Here is an 18,898-nt window from a genome sequence, read left to right on the forward strand (position 1 = left end):
ACGCCCCCCCCGGTCTCTGCTCCTGCAGTGAGCTGCAGACCGGGGAATCGCCGGAACGCGCAGCCAAAAGCGCGGGCGCGCATTAGAGCGCCGTGACCGGGGCCTTAGCCTAACACTTTGCCAAACCAATTGCTTCCATAGTCAACTCTATCCTGTCTGCAGGCCATATCCCTAAGACCTGGAAAACTGCCAGAGTTGTTCCAATCTTCAAAAGTGGGGACAAAAACACTGTCTCAAACTACAGGCCAATCTCACTTCTCCCAATTCTATCCAAAGTCATGGGAAAATGTGTCCACTCCCAATTAAGCGATTACTATACCAAGACAAATTTCCCTAGCCAATTCCAATCTGGCTTTCGCCTCAAACACTCCACCGTAACTCCCCTGCTAAAAGTTTGCAATGAAATCCAGGGTGGAATGGAACGGGGACAACTCACTGGTGCAGTATTCCTAGATTTTGCAAAGGCTTTTGATACTGTTGATCATGCTATCCTGCTTAACAAACTCCAGAGCTCTGGAATAGGGAAGCATGCTTTAAACTGGTTTCAGTCCTACCTATCAGGTAGATCCCAACATGTGTCCATCTCAGGCTCTAACTCCAACCCCCTGCATATCACCTGTGGTGTCCCGCAAGGCTCTGTTCTGGGGCCCCTACTCTTCTCAGTGTTCATTAATGATCTTCCCACAGCTTGTCAGGAAGCCTCAATACACATTTATTTTTATTTATTTATAAAATGTTTTACCAGGAAGTAATACATTGAGAGTTACCTCTCGTTTTCAAGTATATCCTGGGCATAGTTAATATGACAAATAATACATGGTTACAAATACAGTTACATAAATGAACAGGGTATACATTATATACAAGACATTGCATGCACAGTTAGAGATAATATATATATTATAGGCGTATGTAACAGTTACAGACCAGATTAAAATGTGAGACAGCCTTAGTTTTGAAAGAACTTAAACTGGTGGTGGATGTGAGAGTCTCCGGTAGGTTTTTCCAATTTTGGGGTGCACGGTAAGAGAAGGAGGAGCGGCCGGATACTTTGTTGAGCCTTGGGACCATGAACAGTCTTTTGGAGTCAGATCTCAGATAAGTGCTGCATGTGGTAGGGGTGAGGAGCTTGTTCAGATAGGTGGGTAGCTTGCCCAGAAAGTATTTGAAGACATGTATGCAGATGACACAATCCTATATGCACACAGCCATAGCCTCTCTGACCTTCAACACATACTTCAGTCTGACTTTTTGAGACTCAAAAACTGTATTTCCCAAAACAAACTGTTTTTAAACACTGACAAGACTGTAACAATGGTATTTGGGACCAAGACTAAATTTTTAAAGCTTCCAGCGACTGAGCTCCAGATTTGAACCAACGCTAACACCACCCTAACCACTGTCACTAGTTTTAAATACCTGGGCATATGGTTTGACTCCCACTTAACATTCGGGATGCACATTGATACCCTGACAACCAAGACCTATGCCAAACTAGGGGTACTTTACAGGAACAAATCCTCCCTAAGTCTCCTGGTCAGAAAGCGTATCGCACAGCAGATGCCAATGCCAATTATTGACTATCGAGACATAATATATGGCTCGGTACCTCAAACCCACCTTAGCAAACTTGACACCCTCTACAATTCAATTTGTCGTTTTGTTCTCCAATGCAACTATAACACATCACTGCGTAATGCTCAAAGAACTAGATTGGTCATCACTCGAGTCTAGGCGCAAAGTTCACCTTTCCTGTCTTGCCTTCAAATTCTTTATGGGCAAGCTACCCAGCTACCTGAACAAGCTCCTCATCCCTACCACATGCAGCACCTATCATCTGAGATCAGACTCCAAAAGACTGTTCATGGTCCCAAGGCTCAACAAAGTATCCGGACGTTCCTCCTTCTCTTACCGTGCACCCCAAAACTGGAACAACCTACCAGAGACTCTCACATCCACCACCAGTTTAAGTTCTTTCAAATCTAAGGCTGTCACACATTTTAATCTGGTCTGTAACTGTTTCATACGCCCATAATATATATTATCTTTAACTGTGCATGCAATGTCTTGTATATAATGTATACCCTGTTCATTTATGTAACTGTATTTGTAACCATGTATTATTTGTCTTAACTCTGTGCCTAGGACATACTTGAAAACGAGAGGTAACTCTCAATGTATTACTTCCTGGTAAAATATTTTATAAATAAATAGACACTTTCCTGATTTTACAGGAGCACCAAACGATTGCACGCTTAGGTAAGAAAGTAGAATTATACATTGTCACACGCTTTACATACAGTATACAAATAAGAAAGAAAAAAAAAGGGGGGGGGGGGAATGTAGTGCTACATTAAATACTTCTAAAATCACATACAAAAGTATTTCCATTCTGTCTGTTGGCTTTGTGATATGAATTCCAGCATACAGAGTAGGGGATTTAGAGCACTGGTTAATAGTAATATACATAACAATCCTTTATTTATTTTCCCCAGGGATGGGACTTGGGCAAATGCTTAGGTGGGATGGATGGCAGGGGTAAGGGTATCACCCTTCTCCTCCTTTGTCCTTTCTATCCCCATTTTTCTCTCTGCCTACCCACCGTCTCCCATGATATACTCCTCTCTACCATGTTTCTGTCTCATTTTCTCCACTTACCATGCCCCTCTCTTCCCACTCCTCTTATACTGTATGTATTTCCCGCGTTTTGCCCGCTCTTATGCCTCACTTGGTCTTTCTTGTTCCTATTCTCTTCTTCAGTGTCTCCCCTCATGTTCTGCTGATCCCATTGTGCTGCTTCTTATTCTTGTACCTTCCAAATGCTGCAATATCAGACTGCAGCATGAAGAGCACAGCCTTGGTCCTTGTGCATGCTGCCTTGTTACCCACTATACGTGCTGCAGCAGAATGGTTTTCTCAGTGCATCCATGCTTAACCTACATCTTGTAGCGTGAAAATGAGCGTGCATTTACTGACCAACATTTTCACATTCAAAACCAGTTAAGGCCATTCTGTGACTAATATGCTTTATAATCTGGTCTGCTACATTTATTTCCATGCCTTGTAACAGATCACAGTTGTAAAACTGTTTTCTATGCTGCAGCTTGGAGTGCAAAGTGTACTAATGTCTCCTCTTCGTACCCACCCAAAACATTTAAATATTTTATTAGTAGAAAACTGGCGAGTTTGTATCAGAGCTCATAAATCAGTATTAGGATTGACTTACTAGATTCCTTATCTAGATTTCCCAAATAAACATATATGTACCTTACAGATAGTATGTTATTAAAGCATGCAAATTCAAGGTTTGCAAAAAGTGGAAAAAGAATCTACAAATGGAAGAGCACAACACAAATTTACCTTACTTCATCGAACAAGCTGTTCATCTCGCTGACCAGTCTCTGATTTTCTTGTTCGAACTGTTGGAAAAAAAAAAAAAAAAAGTATTGACAAATAAAGAAAACCCATCAACTTTGCACAACTATATCGCAAGGCAAAAGTGTTTCATGCCACCTGTTAGTGATCCGGATAGGATTCCAACCCTTGTGTGTAATTCACAAGATATTTTACCCATCACCACGTTATGGGCCCAGAGCCACAAGGGGTCGGTAAATCATGGCACATAATGCGAGGAACGAATGTTATCGTCCCTGAGTTAACATGGGAATCTTCAAAGCGAATAATATGCAAAGACAACGGCCGTTATTGGGGTTATTAGCATAGGCTTAATGGCACATTGTTGTTGTGTTACCTTCCAATAACATGACATACAAGTACATCTTAGCTTTACTCTGATCCAGACCCCAATATATTGTAGGTTTTTAGCTCGAGAGAGAAGAGAGGGAAATGACGCTGGTAATAAAACAGTTAGTTAAATCATACCCAACTGTGGTGTTACACCCATCTAAACCCTGTAAAAGCCCTATCTCATGGTCTGGATGTGAGCAACTTGTGCCCAATGTATGAAGCAGCGGGTGTGCGTTGAAATATTTGGAGTCAATTTTTTCTGTCCGATTTAAAAAAAACAAAAAGGATTTTGTATGTTGAAAACTTTGGTGCGGGTATCAGTGCAGATTGATACAAATGCATACTGTACATGTATGTCTACGCATAAGTTGTGCCCTAAAATCCCTACTTACGCCATCTTTAAGGTGACTGAGAAAAGCAACGCAGAAAACCGTCAAGAAAAGTAACGCAAGACGTACATTTCTTAATGCATAGACCTGCACCAAGATATAACGCTGTCCTAAACTCCCCCCACTTGCTCCATAAATCCCTTGTTTCATCACGGACGCATGAAACTGGAGCAAGATTACTACATAGACGCTGCCTGTCAAAAGTATTTATCACAGAAACAACCTTGCCCTACTTTTAAGGGATTGTTATATAGATCCCTACGTACTTTGCGTGCTAAACCCTGGAAGAAATGCATGGAGAGATTGTTGGGCTGTTATGAGGTGTAGTAAAGGCGGATGCCACTGTGAGCGAGGGTTTACCTATAAAAATAAGGGGCAGCGCCACTAATGTTTGTTTCCTGCGATCTAGAAAACACTACAAGGCGAGGGTTGTAGGGGAACTTTATAACCAGGCACACACACACACTCAAGGGCGAGTAGCAGGTTTCTTGTGGATTCATTTTCTGGCTGATGTACAGGACCGAGGGCACATAGTCCCATCTCTGATGCAATTACCTGGCCTGAATCCCTTTGTTTAAATCAAGAACCTAACACATACTGTAGGGGCGCAATAAAGCATTTGTATTTATCTCACAAAGAAATTCTGACAGCTAATTGTCTATTGAATCAAATTTGTTGTAAAAGCCATAGTGAGATCATTCAATGGAGCAGCAATAGTCACAAAGTTTGGCATATAACTGCAAAAGTATCGTGCCATCCCAAGAAAGCTCCTTGCCGGCTCCTTTAAGAGATCACACATTCTTCTACTGGTTCCACTGTCCCAACCACGCAGCCTAGATACTTTACCTCTCTAACACCAAGAAAGCTCTCTGAGAGGTTTGCTGTTAAGCCGGCACTATCCTCAAGTACTATCTCTTGGGGAGGGAATTTGTGCTTGAGGCAGATCATGCTGCTTTAAACCTTACAAGACTGCAACGCCCGAGTAACTGGTGGTATCTGGCACTGCAGCTCTTCGCCTTTAACTTATGGGCAGAGCCGGCAAGAGAGATAGCAATGCTGACTTCCTGTACACTGAAATGGCCTGTGAGAACAGTGCATCGTTGTCAAGGGGGCAAGTGAGAGGGTTAACAGGAGTGTGGGCTGCAAGATCACAGCACATGTGCACTGCAGTGTGCTAATGAGCCACTGGAGATAAAAGACCGACACACTGGAACTCTAAAGCCTGGAGAGACGGCATGGGAAAAATCTGCTATACTGTTATGCCGTCTAGTGAGGGCGAGGGCTGAAGCCAATGTGAGCGAGAGAGAGAGATCACCGGTTGGGGACATGCACGGATAACACCAGCCGCATGCTTTTATTTATAGTTGTACGGTTTCTGTAAATATGTTTGTAGTATAATAAAGGCTGCTCGAAAGAGCTGCTGATTTTAATCATCGACCCTTCAGAGTCCCCAACCAGGCCCGGGGATATACCAATGTAGCACATGCCTACAAGATTTCCATTCGTTTGAGCTAGAATTGATGTGGCTATGTGACATTTCACCTTTATATGGTAAAATGCAGATCTTTCCCCATTTTAAAAGTCCTTGCACAAATGTTGTTCATTCAGTTGCTGATGACACGGATGTACCAGAAAATAAAGGCAGACAAATCGCGGAAACGATTTCTCAATAAGTAAGTGAGAGACGAGCAAGGACAACGTCTTCGTGGCCACACGTTAGTGGTTTGGAACAGAGTGAAGGCTGCGTCTGGGCAGCAGAAAAGCAATCGCCTCTTGTCACACCAGCGGATATTAATCTTGAAAAATCAATTTAGCATGAAAGACTTGCCTACTGGAATAAAACGGATATCCAAAAGGTTCAGTAATTCCTACTCCCTCAAAAATGTGTATCAGAAAAATGTATCAATCTTGGCAGACATCACGCAAAATCTTTACATATGTACTTCTCCGGCTGACATGAGAAGTTACAATTATCTGCACAGGCTCCAGCAAGAAATACCATAAGCAGCTTAATTCCCGGAGTTTTCTTTTTGTATTAAACAAGTTCGTTGGAAGGCCACATCCTTCCGATTTTTGAACATTATTTATTTAATAACATAATCCAAACCTGTTCTATAACAGATCAAAATGTTGTAGGAGATAAAGCTGAGGGGTTTAAAGAAAAAACAGCCGATTGATGACAAGTGGACGCCTTTTGCGCGGTGGTAATAACGGTTCTAAAATACCGACATGAAATATACATGTGGCTTGCTTGGGTTATTTCTACGTGCCCATGGTCAATAATGTCATTTGCAAACTCAGCAGCTCAAAAGCTAGAAGTGTCCGTTTCAGGATTCTAAGCACACACTCAGGTGTAGAATATTAATGACACTGCAGCTAAAGCTTTCCTGTTTAACCAGTCACGGATCAGTGTATGCTGCAAGCAATGGTCTGGCTGCACATTTTTTTATTTCAGCTTTTTTGTCAGAGACTTAATGTAAAGGGGCAGCTCATACTATGATCAAAGTGTACTAGTAGCATAATTAAGGGATTACATCTGGGTGAATTGTGCCCTCTTAAAAATAAAAATCAGACATCAAAAAGATGTTTTAGAATTTTTTTGTTAGTTGGTAAATATCGTAATCAGAAATAGGGGATCTGTTTGATTTCCTTCAGTTACTTTCTTATGTGTGATATCACTATATCGGTGTATTTCAACCTTTTTTGGGTTAAGAAACCCTATAATTATATTTATGAAATTCTGCAGAACGCCAACCCCTTCTAATTGCGCGCCTGAGATCAGATGCATTGTAAGGAGCCCAAACCCTCTCTAATAGCGTGTCAGAGATCTGATGCATTGTAAATTCTTCTGTATTTGGTCCAATTTTCAAATGAACTCAAAAATTGCAGGTAACCTTTTAGGGACGCCCGGGGAAACCCTGTTGAAAAACACTGTACTATATGCTAAACAGGAGTTTGCACAGGCAAATCCCCCCTACCTTTCTTGATTTGCTAATAAGCACAGGGTGGTGGGTAAGGGGAGAAGGAACACGAATGACAAAAACTCCCATATTCTCGGGGCCCAAATCAAAAAAATTTGTGCTTAATTTCCAAAGGATAGTTACGTTTGTTTAATGAAGCCAATTAGATTGTTACATTGATAAAATATTGTTTTATTGGTCGGCTACCTGGGGACTGCACCTTTTCAAAGATTCCGTTGAGTGAACCTGTTTTCTGTGTTGAAGGATAAGGAGGATTACATGAGATTTGAAGCCTTCAGGAACTGCTTGACAGTGATAAAAAATGAAGAGGTGGCAGTTCTGTCTTCAGTCACACACTGTTATTAGATCTGTCATCACCTCTAAGTGCCCTTCTAAGGCATTAAAAAAAATAATAATGATAAAGCAAGGAAAATATTTGCCTGATATATACCTATATCTATATCTCTATATATCTATATATCACGAATATATATTTTGTACTTTCAACAGGAAGACAGTCATTATGTGCAGAATGCTCTGCCTTCATAAGCTAAGGAATCTAAATAAAATGAGGTCCTCCGCGTTTTTATCGACATACCCGGTTACATGTATTGTTATGGCTTTAATATAAAACAAATTTTTAAAAAAGTGTAATTTCCATACACATACATTGTTACACATTTCCCAATAGTATGTAGCCAGGTGAGCACCTCCAATCCTCAAGGGCTACCAACAGGTCAGGTTTTCAGAATATCCCTGAGCCACCTGTGCTGAAGCAAGGATATCCTGGCATCCTGGCCTATTGGTGGCCCTTGGGGACTGGAGACGCCCAGCCCTGCTGTATAGGGACTTTGTTTTTGTTAAAGGTTTAATAGCCATTTTATGATGCCAACGTTGGGTATGAAATGCAATACTATGTCATTTGAACTCAAACATGTTTAACTAAAATGTTCGTAATAGAGTTTACTAAAACAAAGTCTTAACACATTATAATTATATATTTTTATTCATACTCCTATTTAATTAGCCATTGACAGATTTTGTATCCGCTCAAATGATATCTTCAAAACCATCTAACTTTGAGAGAAAAGCAACTATCTAGAAGCAGCTGGCAGTTAAGAAATTAATTTTGAAAACCTCGTTTAAAAAAAACATTTTATTAACTTCAACTGCCTCTCTTTGAGCTCTTTATATTACACTGGATAATTAATTTGTGCTGAGTTTTGTGATCTTCAGCACCCCATCAGATTGAGTTGCTAGCTTTGTTCCATTCAAAGACCTTCTCGTATTGTCCTGTAACAATAGCAATCGTGCTGAAAGAATTACATGGGATTAAGGAATTGTCACCGAGCAGAAATGAGTCAGGCTATGAACAATTACTGGCACATGTAAAAAGACAAAAAAAAAAAAAAAAAGAACCGCAGGAGGGCGTGTCAAAAAGTGGCTAACTTATTTAACAAAGAATGTAGTTGTTTGGTCATAACTGTACTTGGCATTAAAGCAGCAGTTCAATTCTACGTGTTTTTTTTTTTTTTTTTTTTAAATAAATCAGTTCTGTATGAGAAAATACTTGTAGAATTTAAAAAAAAAAATGTTTTAAAGACATCTTTAATGTTTCTAATGTAGGACACATTTTCAAAGTGACACCCTCCTTCCCCTTCTGATCTTGCTCGAGACCCACCATCTCTCTAGCAGTGAATCAAGTGCATCTAGTAACTGCCCAGTCAATCATATTCTAGGACTACATTGCCCATAATGCTGTGCAAGAACTGAATTAAATAACCCTGCGCAAGCGATAGATTACAGGAGAACAGATCGATCTGCATCTTAGCTAATCACTTGTTAGAGCGCAGATTGTATTGCTGCACATATTGAATGGGAAAAATACATATATTTCTTTTTTTTTTTTTTTTAAACAGCAGCTTGAACTGCAGCTTTAAGACAACTACATTTGCACCACATAAATACTGATGAGTTATTTTTTCTGTTTCATTACTACTACAGATTGTCAATAATTTGGGAATTTTCAGCAGTTCTAAATAATTGATTCCATCAAGGCATCACAAATCATTTTAGAAACAGAATATTCATAGGAATGACACTTAGGTCAGGTCCCCAGTGACCACTGCAGCGCGTGCTGCGGCTTGCGCACCACACCACAGCACAGCCCTCTATGGGGCAGGCACCAGAGGCCGTGTGTGTGTGTGGGCGCGCAAAACGCTGTGACGCGTACACCGGCAGGGACGACAAGAATTTTGTCTTCCTGTGCCGCGATGCGGTCACGTGTTCGGCGGGCAGCCAATAGAAGGCCATATATGCCCCGCCATGGCTGTGCACCCCATCATGCACCGCCCCCGCGCTTCCCATCGCTCCCCTACAGACCGCCGATCGCGGCTGTAATCTGTGCACGTGCCGACAGGCGCACGTGCAGCAGTGAGGATTGGGTGTTGTAGCCTAAGGCTGCTCTTATAGTGCCGGCGACAGCGACGTCAAAACAAATGTATTGTCGCTGTCACGTGCGCTTATAGCAAGCATGACGGAGCAACAGCTTGGTCGCGACCGCTGGAAGTCATCTCAATTTGATTTTTCCAGCAACCGTAACCTGACGTCGCCGTCACGATAAGCGTAGCCTTAGGCTGCGTTCATAGAGCCTCAGCCCGCGCTGACGCTGGGCTTGCCTGCCCGGTCAGGAGCGATCCCATGGACTGGCAGGCGAGCCAGCATGCGCGATCGGGAGTCGGGGCAGTGAAGTCGCTGGGCCAATAGCCCGCGACGCACCGACGTCAACGTCACGGCGCTTTGCTGTGATTGGAGGTTTTCGGGAGTGATGCTGTTCCACATGCTGTGTAGTGAGTGTGGCTGTTCCACATGCTGTGTAGGGAGTGTGGCTGTTCCACATGCTGTGTAGGGAGTGTGGCTGTTCCACATGCGGTGTAGGGAGTGTGGCTGTTCCACATGCTATGTAGGGAGTGAGGCTGTTCCACATGCGGTGTAGGGAGTGTGGCTGTTCCACATGCGGTGTAGGGAGTGTGGCTGTTCCACATGCGGTGTAGGGAGTGTGGCTGTTCCACATGCTATGTAGGGAGTGAGGCTGTTCCACATGCGGTGTAGGGAGTGTGGCTGTTCCACATGCGGTGTAGGGAGTGTGGCTGTTCCACATGCGGTGTAGGGAGTGTGGCTGTTCCACATGCTGTGTAGGGAGTGTGGCTGTTCCACATGCGGTGTAGGGAGTGTGGCTGTTCCACATGCTATGTAGGGAGTGAGGCTGTTCCACATGCGGTGTAGGGAGTGTGGCTGTTCCACATGCGGTGTAGGGAGTGTGGCTGTTCCACATGCTGTGTAGGGAGTGTGGCTGTTCCACATGCGGTGTAGGGAGTGTGGCTGTTCCACATGCGGTGTAGGGAGTGTGGCTGTTCCACATGCGGTGTAGGGAGTGTGGCTGTTCCACATGCTGTGTAGGGAGTGTGGCTACAGAGGTGAGGTCATGAGAATTCAATTCCTGCCACAGTCGGTTACAGCCCATCGGATCCTGGGTATATGACATATACTATATGTCCTTCCCAAGTCATATGTAAAAAACAATATACTGTAAACATCTCACTGTATCTTTTCTGAAGACTTGTGTTAAAAAAAAATGTATAAGAGATTTTACCACATACAATAGCTACCTCTGGCACTCAATTTAAATAAAACAGAGGCTGACTTATCTGCATGGATGAAATATGAAAAAAATATCACCTTTTAAAAGGTGTTTATTGGCCTTATCTTCCTTTGTTTTATATCTTGTCTCATTCATTTTATTTTCCTCTCATCTTTATTTCTTCTCAATACTATGTCAGAATGTGCAATCATTCACAGGATTGAAAGGAAAATTAAGAATAAGATAAGAAGATAAGAAGATAACATGTAAAGAAAGATGCGCTAAACGTCTATTGGTCTGCGGTGATTAATAACAAACCTGAAATGTAACTGTAAAGAAAGTTGGCTCACTAATAATGCTATGTCTAATGCAATGAAAAAGCAGAGAGAGGGCTAACTTTTGAAAACAACTGTGCTAAACTAATTAAATGTCATTGGCCTGTTAACTACTGTAGTCAAGTAATTATAATCTCGTTAAAATAAGGGTAACAGGAAATCCTGTCGTCTATATGAAATGTACAATCTTAGCAAGCTCAAAACCCAGACCCACAATATTATATAAATATATGTTTATCCATTTTAGAGTCAGCAAATAACAAAAGATCCAGAAGGGAGATTTGTTATAGTTCAGGGCCCAGTGGCAGGAAATAACATTAGTGAATATGTATGCCCCCAATGACAAATCAAGCATGCTTCCTCAAAAAAGTATTGGGGACCATGGATTTCAATATACCACGCTCCCCGATAGTTGAAGGAGATTTTAATATGGAACAATACACAGATGTAGACAAATCCAGCACAGAAAGTAGAACTCACTCTGCCCAGACTTATAGGGCAGGAAAAAACTTCAGGGGACGCAATGAAGAAATATGCACTGCTGGATGAATGGAGAACATGGATGCAGGGTCAAAGAGACTCTTTTCTACTCTTCTCCTCAACCCATATTCCAGAATTGACCATGTGTTTGTGTCCCCGGATGTGTCACAGGAAATCTCGCAAGCACGTATTGGCCAATTACGTGGTCAGACCATGCCCCAGTAGAGGTCATCCTTAAAGCTCCTTTCCTCATTCCAAAGAGCAACCAATGGAGACTTAGGCCGCGCTTATGGTGCCGGAGACGTCGCATCAAAACAAATGCATTGCCGCCTTTGCGTGCGCTTATAATAAGCGCGACGCGATGGCTTGGTCGCGATCGCTGGAAGTCATCTCAATTTAATTTTTCCAGCGACCGCAGCCTGACGTCACCGTCGCCGGCACTATAAGCTTAGTCTAAATGACTCTCTCAAACTTTCTGGATATAGAGACAGGGGTCAAAGACTTTCAAGAAGATTTCTTTAATCTGAACGAAGGTACAGTAGACTCATACACTACCCTCTGGGAAGCCCATAAGGCAGGCCTGCAAAACTCCAGTCCTCGAGGGCCGCAAACAGGCCAGATTTTCAGGATATCCTTACTTCAGCACAGCTGGCTCAGTCATACTGAGCTACTAATTGAGCCAGCTGTGCTGAAGTAGGGATATCCTGACAACCTGGCCTGTTTGCGGCCCTCGAGGACTGGAGTTTTGCAGGCCTGCCATAAGGCAACTATCAGGGGAATAATTATTCTTTATACCGTCACATAAAAAAAAGTACTAAAATTCAGCTATACAAGAGTCTGGAAGATAAAATTCAGTTATTAGAAAAATTGAAAAAGAAACGAGGAATAAACCCCAAGTGTCCTATGCTCTAAAGAGTGTATTTGACTGTTTGTATGCAAGCAACCTCTTCATATATGTGAAAAATAGGCAATATTGCTGCAGGATAAACAACTGAATGAATGAAGTCAATAAGGAGGGTGAATTGTAGACTGAACCAGGGTGGGGGGCTAGTGTGCAGGGAATAAATAGAGGCAAGAGGAGAAGCAACTGTGGATGCTTCCCTCATAAACTCACGGCAGTCTAAAGCCTGCTGCCCTTACCCGACCCGATGTCCTCACCGCCCGTCCTGTGCACCTGTTCCCGCTCCACGAACACTCCACGAGGTGTATGGTGTCGTCTGACTGCTTCCCTGGACAGGTCCCAGCAAACTGTGTCCGTCTTGTACACCTGTCACCGCTCCACGAGCACTCCACGAGGTGTTTGGTGTCGTCTCACTGCCTTCCTGGGCAGGTCCCAGCAAGCTGTGCGCTCCGGCGCTACTCACGCTCCAGGGGGCGGACACCAGAATCTGGGAGGGATACACTGCTCCCTATGCAACAAGATCGCCAGCGTGGTCCAGCCAAGTAATGACAATTAGTAGAAGAAAGGATGATGGCGGTCACTGCATAATAGAACTCAGCCAGGAACAGTTAAAATCAGCTTTATTTCACGATGCTGCACATTACAGAGAGAACATCTGACGCGTTTCGTCCCGACGTGGGACTTTATCAAAGAGTTCTTTGATAAAGTCCCACGTCGGGACGAAACGCGTCAGAGATGTTCTCTCTGTAATGTGCAGCATCGTGAAATAAAGCTGATTTTAACTGTTCCTGGCTGAGTTCTATTATGCAGTGACCGCCATCATCCTTTCTTCTACTAATAGTTATTAGAAAAAGACCATAAAAAACGCCCTTCTAAAAAGTTATTCATGACTCTCTTGAGAGCTAGAGACTATCTTAAGCAAATACAAATGGAAGATACAGAAAAAAAGCTCAGGTGGACTAAACAGCTATTTTACGATAAGAACATAAAAGCCGACTGTATTCTCGCAGTTAAGCTGAGAGGGATCCAAACAAGAACTCAAATAAACGCAATCAGATACTGAGATTTGGAATGGGAAAATACGGAGATTCGGAATGGAAAAATAGAGAAATTCCTAGACCTATGTAAAGTAACTAAATTGACGAGCAATTGACGATAGTGTTGCTAAATAATAAGTTAAAAGCGATAGCACTAATGTCGGTAACTAAAGAATTAAAAACTAATAAAACCCCAAGACCTGACAGAGTCATCAACCTATATTACAAAAAATACATCAAAATATTATCCCACATTTATTGAACTTCAATCATGGATGGTAATCAGATACCAGTACAGATAGCTAGTGCTAATATAGCAATAATTCACAAAGAAGGCAGAGATCCACTCCATTTGTGGGAGCTACCGCCCAATCTCCCATCTAAATTCGGATCTTAAAATACAGCTGAACCCCGTTATAACGCGGTCCTTGGGGGCCACAGAATGAGACCGCGTTATAACCGAGATCGCGTTAACATTTTGCCGCACGATACGATCTCTCTCCTCACTTCATAGGGCTGTCTCGGCAGCTGTCAGCTCTAGTGTGCGGCGTCGCAGAGGAGGGTCACATGACACGACACACACCTCTGTACTTTTATTTTGAACATTCAAATCAGTGCTTTATTGCTACGGACACATACACACACCTACACCATGTGGGAATTGAACATTAATACATTTGATATAATACACATGCAGGGTTTTGGATGTCAGGGTATCAATGTGCAACCCAAATTTTAAATGGGAGTCAAACCATATGCCCATGTATATTGTATGTCTGAGAGAAGCAACAAACATCTGGCATCAAGTAGAACATATCGGATGTAGAAAGTGCATGCCAATGAGATGGATCTGTAGTAATATTTCAGCATAAATCATTCTTAACAAATATGGCACAAACATTAAAACAACAAAGAGTAACATATTTAAAAACATTAAAAAACACTATGTGACCATTATATGAAATGATCAGATCCACCCAAGACATTCTATTACAGTCCAAATTTCTCTACCCGTTTCACAACTTCTTCAGCAACTAATAGTCAGAAGAAATAATGTATAATACAGTACTTCTGTATGCAAGTAAATAAAAATTACTAAAAACTCATAGCATCTTCCTAGATGTTAGAATTCCATGATAACATATGGGCTTCTCCTTTCTACTGAGCCATATCCACTTATGTACCATAGACAATCAATCTAGTAGACACCTCCACTTGCGCACAAAAATATGCTAAGCCAAAACACGTCTTCTCCCATCTCTTTCTTTTTAATGCTTTGTCCAAAGGTTGAAAAATAAAGAGGTTCCACAACAGTGATCTCAGTCAAAGACCATCAGAACCATAATAACGCTTGCCAATGGTTGCTAGCAGCTTCAGACATGTTTGCGTAACAGTTACTACTAATTTCTTTGTCTTGGCGGTTGTCAGCTTCTCCATTTGTCAACATATGTAGAATATTCACATTAATGGGGAATCTTGTCAACAGTTTACCAAGAACTTTGGAGAAGAGGGAGAAACCTCAAACAAGAACATGATAAACAAATTACTAAAGAAAGTCATGTAAAGATCTTACACTTTCAAATTAATATTTTTGCCTATTCAAAAATTGACAAGTGTGACGGTGAGGGGGTAACCAGGCTCACTAATAAAGGTCAAGCCCACTTGGTTACCCCTGAGTCACGTTTTGGGGTCCTAGAGTGTCAGCTCTTGGACCTGGCTGTCGTGTATGTACTGCTATGCATTGTATGAAAATATGCGACAATAAAGTATTTTGGTGTGTTTTGCTTTCCAGGAGTGCCAGCAAGCAGAGGTTGCTAGGCTATGGGTGGGTTTTGCGGAGAAAGCCTTCTCAGATTATGGCTATGCAGCGGGGTTCCAGAGTTACTGGATACCCCAACAAGGTAGCCGGAAATCAGGTCAGATTTTCGGAAACCTTGAAGCACAATGCTCCGGTCAAAATCCTACCCTGAAAAAGTTCTTGCAGCTCACCGCCAGGAGTCCCTGCTTCAGCACAGACCAGGAAGGTAAAAAGGGGCATAGGGAGTTGCTTATCCCGGGTATAGTCAGAGGTACCTGGTTTAGGGGGTGTCCCCCAAGGTATATGCCCCAAAACCCCGGACCCGGTATAGGGGTTCAGGGTGTCTCCAACCATGTATAAGTTTGCGGGAGTAAAATTATTAAGTCCAGCTTCGGTCCAATTGAAGCAACCCTGACAATGAACCTAAGCATTATTTGAAGCAACGTTTTATTAAAATTTCTTGTAGGAAGGTCTAGGAGCTCTGAAAATGAACGTGCGCATCTTTTCAGTAGATCTTAGGGGATGAGGTATTTAGAAGAATTTTGTAAGATTTGTATTAACATGGTGTATAACATTGTATAGGTTTATGCCCTGTATATGAACTGGTCCTTGGTTCCGAGAGACCAGATGGCCACCAGACTTGGTGCCACTGTGTCTACTCGTGTCCCGGACTTGAAAGTCTCAGAGATGCCAAGGTGTTAGGGCGGGCGGAGTGCCGGAGTTACACTCAAGTAACCACGTCCTGACATGAATAAGGGCTATCCGGCAACCATTTGCCCAGCCCAGACTCTGAGTAGCCTGGCACAGTGGCAGGTTCAATATGCTAAGTGGCAGAGGTGTCAGGTTGGCATGCCCCTTAGCATAATTGAAATCAGTGCCCACCCGTCTTGAAAGTACCGGCAAATCTGTGATAGGCTGATAGAAATATTCCCACGCGCTGACTGGCTATAGCGTTTTATGAATGGGACTGAAAATCCTATAAGAAACCTAGCAGCCAATCAGGTCGTCAGATTCTAAGCGCCAAGACAGCAGCGGCAGATTTGAACTGATCAAAAGATGCTCAGAGAAATAGACGCGAGCCAGCTTCAGAAATTTCAAGGCAAGAAATTTTCTAAGTCCCACTTTTCGGGGCCAAGTTCTGAAAAGAGACGTAGCGATCGCGGCTGGAACTACAAGCCGAAAAATGTACCAAGACGTTTGGTCTTCGCTCCCGGTCAAGAGATTTCAGCACCTCCAGAGTGGAAAGAGCGGTGGCGTCCAGACCTGCATGCCGAGTTCAGTTCCAGGACTTTTGCGGGTACATCCCGGTCATCTAAAGGACCTGTAAAGACTTTGTTTTCTGAGCTATTTCGACTAGGAAAGATTAGTTTTGTAGCCCAGACCCCCAGGTTTGCGGAACTGCAATGGGTACTAGATTTGCCCCCAGTTTCGCCAACCTGTATATGGGAGAGTGGGAGTTCCTGCAGATTTGGAATAATAATCCCTTTAGGGATAATATTATAATATGGCGTCGATTCATTGACGAGATCCTGTGTGTGTGGGATGGGGATCAAAATTCTGTAGGCCATTTTATAGAATATATTTATAAGAATAATAAGAATCTATCCTTCACTTTTACAGAAAATATGAAGGAGATTAATTTTCTAGATTTGAAACTAATAGCCACAGATGAGGGGAAATTGATTACCAAGACGTACTTTAAAGAAGTGGATACTAACAACCTACTATTAGCTTTGAGTAATCATAAAAAAAGCTGGATTCAGAATATCCCGGGTGGCCAGTTCTATAGACTGAAGAAAAATTGTAGTACTGAGAAAGACTTTGAAAGACAAGCCATTGAATTACGTTCAAAATTTCTTGACAGAGGTTATCCTCTACAAAAATTAGATTGTGATCTAAATAGGGTAAGAAAACTGGATAGGAATCAGATGTTGATCCCAAAAACTAAAATAATAAAAAAATCAGGAAGATAATAATGAACAGTGTAATGTGTCCTTCATTACAAACTTTAATTCTATGACACCTAAGATAGAAGACATTGTTAAAAAAACATTGGGCTACACTATCTAATGACCCAATTTTGGGGACTTATATCTCAAAAAATCCTAAATTTATTTACAGAAAGGCAAGAAATCTGAAGTGTGTCCTATCTCCGAGTGACATTAATACTAGTGACAATGGGCCAGGTGGGAATATGTGGCTAAGAAATAAACCTATGGGGAATTTCCAATGTGGGAAATGTTCGGTGTGTCAACACCTTCACCCAGATAAAAAATCATTTAAGTCAAACTCCACTGGGGAGGCATTTGATATTACGGATTTCATTTACTGTAATTCGGACCATGTAGTGTACCAGATAGAATGTCCCTGTGGCTCACAATATGTGGGCCGCACTAAGCGTAGTCTCAAAGTGCGTATTCAAGAGCATATACGCAATATTAAAAATGGTTTTGTTAAACATAGCCTCTCTAGGCATTATGCACTGCATCATAATAAGGATCCCACCTCACTCCTTTTTAAGGGTATTAGATATGTCCCAAGAAATAGAAGAGGTGGTGATAGGGTCAAAGAATTGTCCATGCAGGAGCCCTTCTGGATGCATAGGTTTAACACCTTGTATCCGGGAGGTCTCAATGAGGACATTGATATTTGGTCTCTGTATTAATTTAAGTGGTGATATACCATAATTCTTTGCCCTTCATAATCTGATATCTATTACTTACTTATATATATATCTATGATACCTCATCCATTTGGATGTGATTTTCTAGATCCTGTGTTCTCTGTTTTTGTGCTTTGTTTTTTACTTTTTTAAGAATTCCACTATGCATTTATGTATTATTTTAAGTGTTTGATTTTTAATATACATTTCTTTTCCATTCCAGCCATTCAGCATTTTTCTTCTCTTTTTGAGTGCTAGATTCGGCTTTTTAATTATTTGATTTATTTGATTAGAGCTTGTGTATAATTAATGTTTAATCCATATATCAATTGTTTTGGATGGTGTATACATCAAGTGAGTGCGATTTGTTGATCCCTCCCTGCTCCTCTCTCATTGGTTGGAGGACTCGAGCCACGGACCAATCGGGGGTGAGTGTGGGGTATTTCAACACTGCGAGTCCCAATGCTTATTATTCCCTGATGAAGAAACCTTTTCGGTTTTGAAACTCGTTGGAATAGTTCCGATCTGGCTATTCAAGTGGACTGCACATCCTGAAGCTTATCAGCATTCTGTACCGTCGTCCTGTAAGTAGATTGGGACGCATGATACACGCCGTCTCGGGAGAGTGACGTCACGGGTAGTGAGACGGAGAGATGGGCGGCTGCAGACACACAGTGTATCATTGCTAGCTGGACACTCCTGCAGACTGGAACTCATGTAAACGGGTGGATGTTGCCTAAAGACACCAGAGATATCTTCCAAGATCAGGAGGCACTTACTTGTGACGATTCCAGATGACATCTTGCTGGAGACACCTGGCTGGCGCTCGGGTAACAACCCTTGACATGCTGTTATAATTCAATTTTGATGTACGCATAATACTTACCTGTTTCACTTATTTTTTATAATATAATTTTTAATGCCCTATGCGCGTTGTGCGCTGTGTTTT

General features: G+C 42.1%; 1 protein-coding gene across 1 annotated transcript in view; it reads right to left on the reverse strand.

Annotated features, from left to right (window-relative positions):
• STX18 (syntaxin 18) overlaps nt 1-18,898 on the reverse strand; it is a 155,408-nt gene that overhangs the window by 14,174 nt on the left and 122,336 nt on the right. The window contains exon 8 of the mRNA XM_075569504.1: nt 3,361-3,419. Coding sequence (XP_075425619.1) covers nt 3,361-3,419 — 59 coding nt within the window. The remainder of the gene's footprint in view (nt 1-3,360; nt 3,420-18,898) is intronic.

Source organism: Ascaphus truei, chromosome 1 (assembly GCF_040206685.1).
Source record: "Ascaphus truei isolate aAscTru1 chromosome 1, aAscTru1.hap1, whole genome shotgun sequence".
In the NCBI taxonomy this organism is placed as follows: Eukaryota; Metazoa; Chordata; class Amphibia; order Anura; family Ascaphidae; genus Ascaphus; species Ascaphus truei.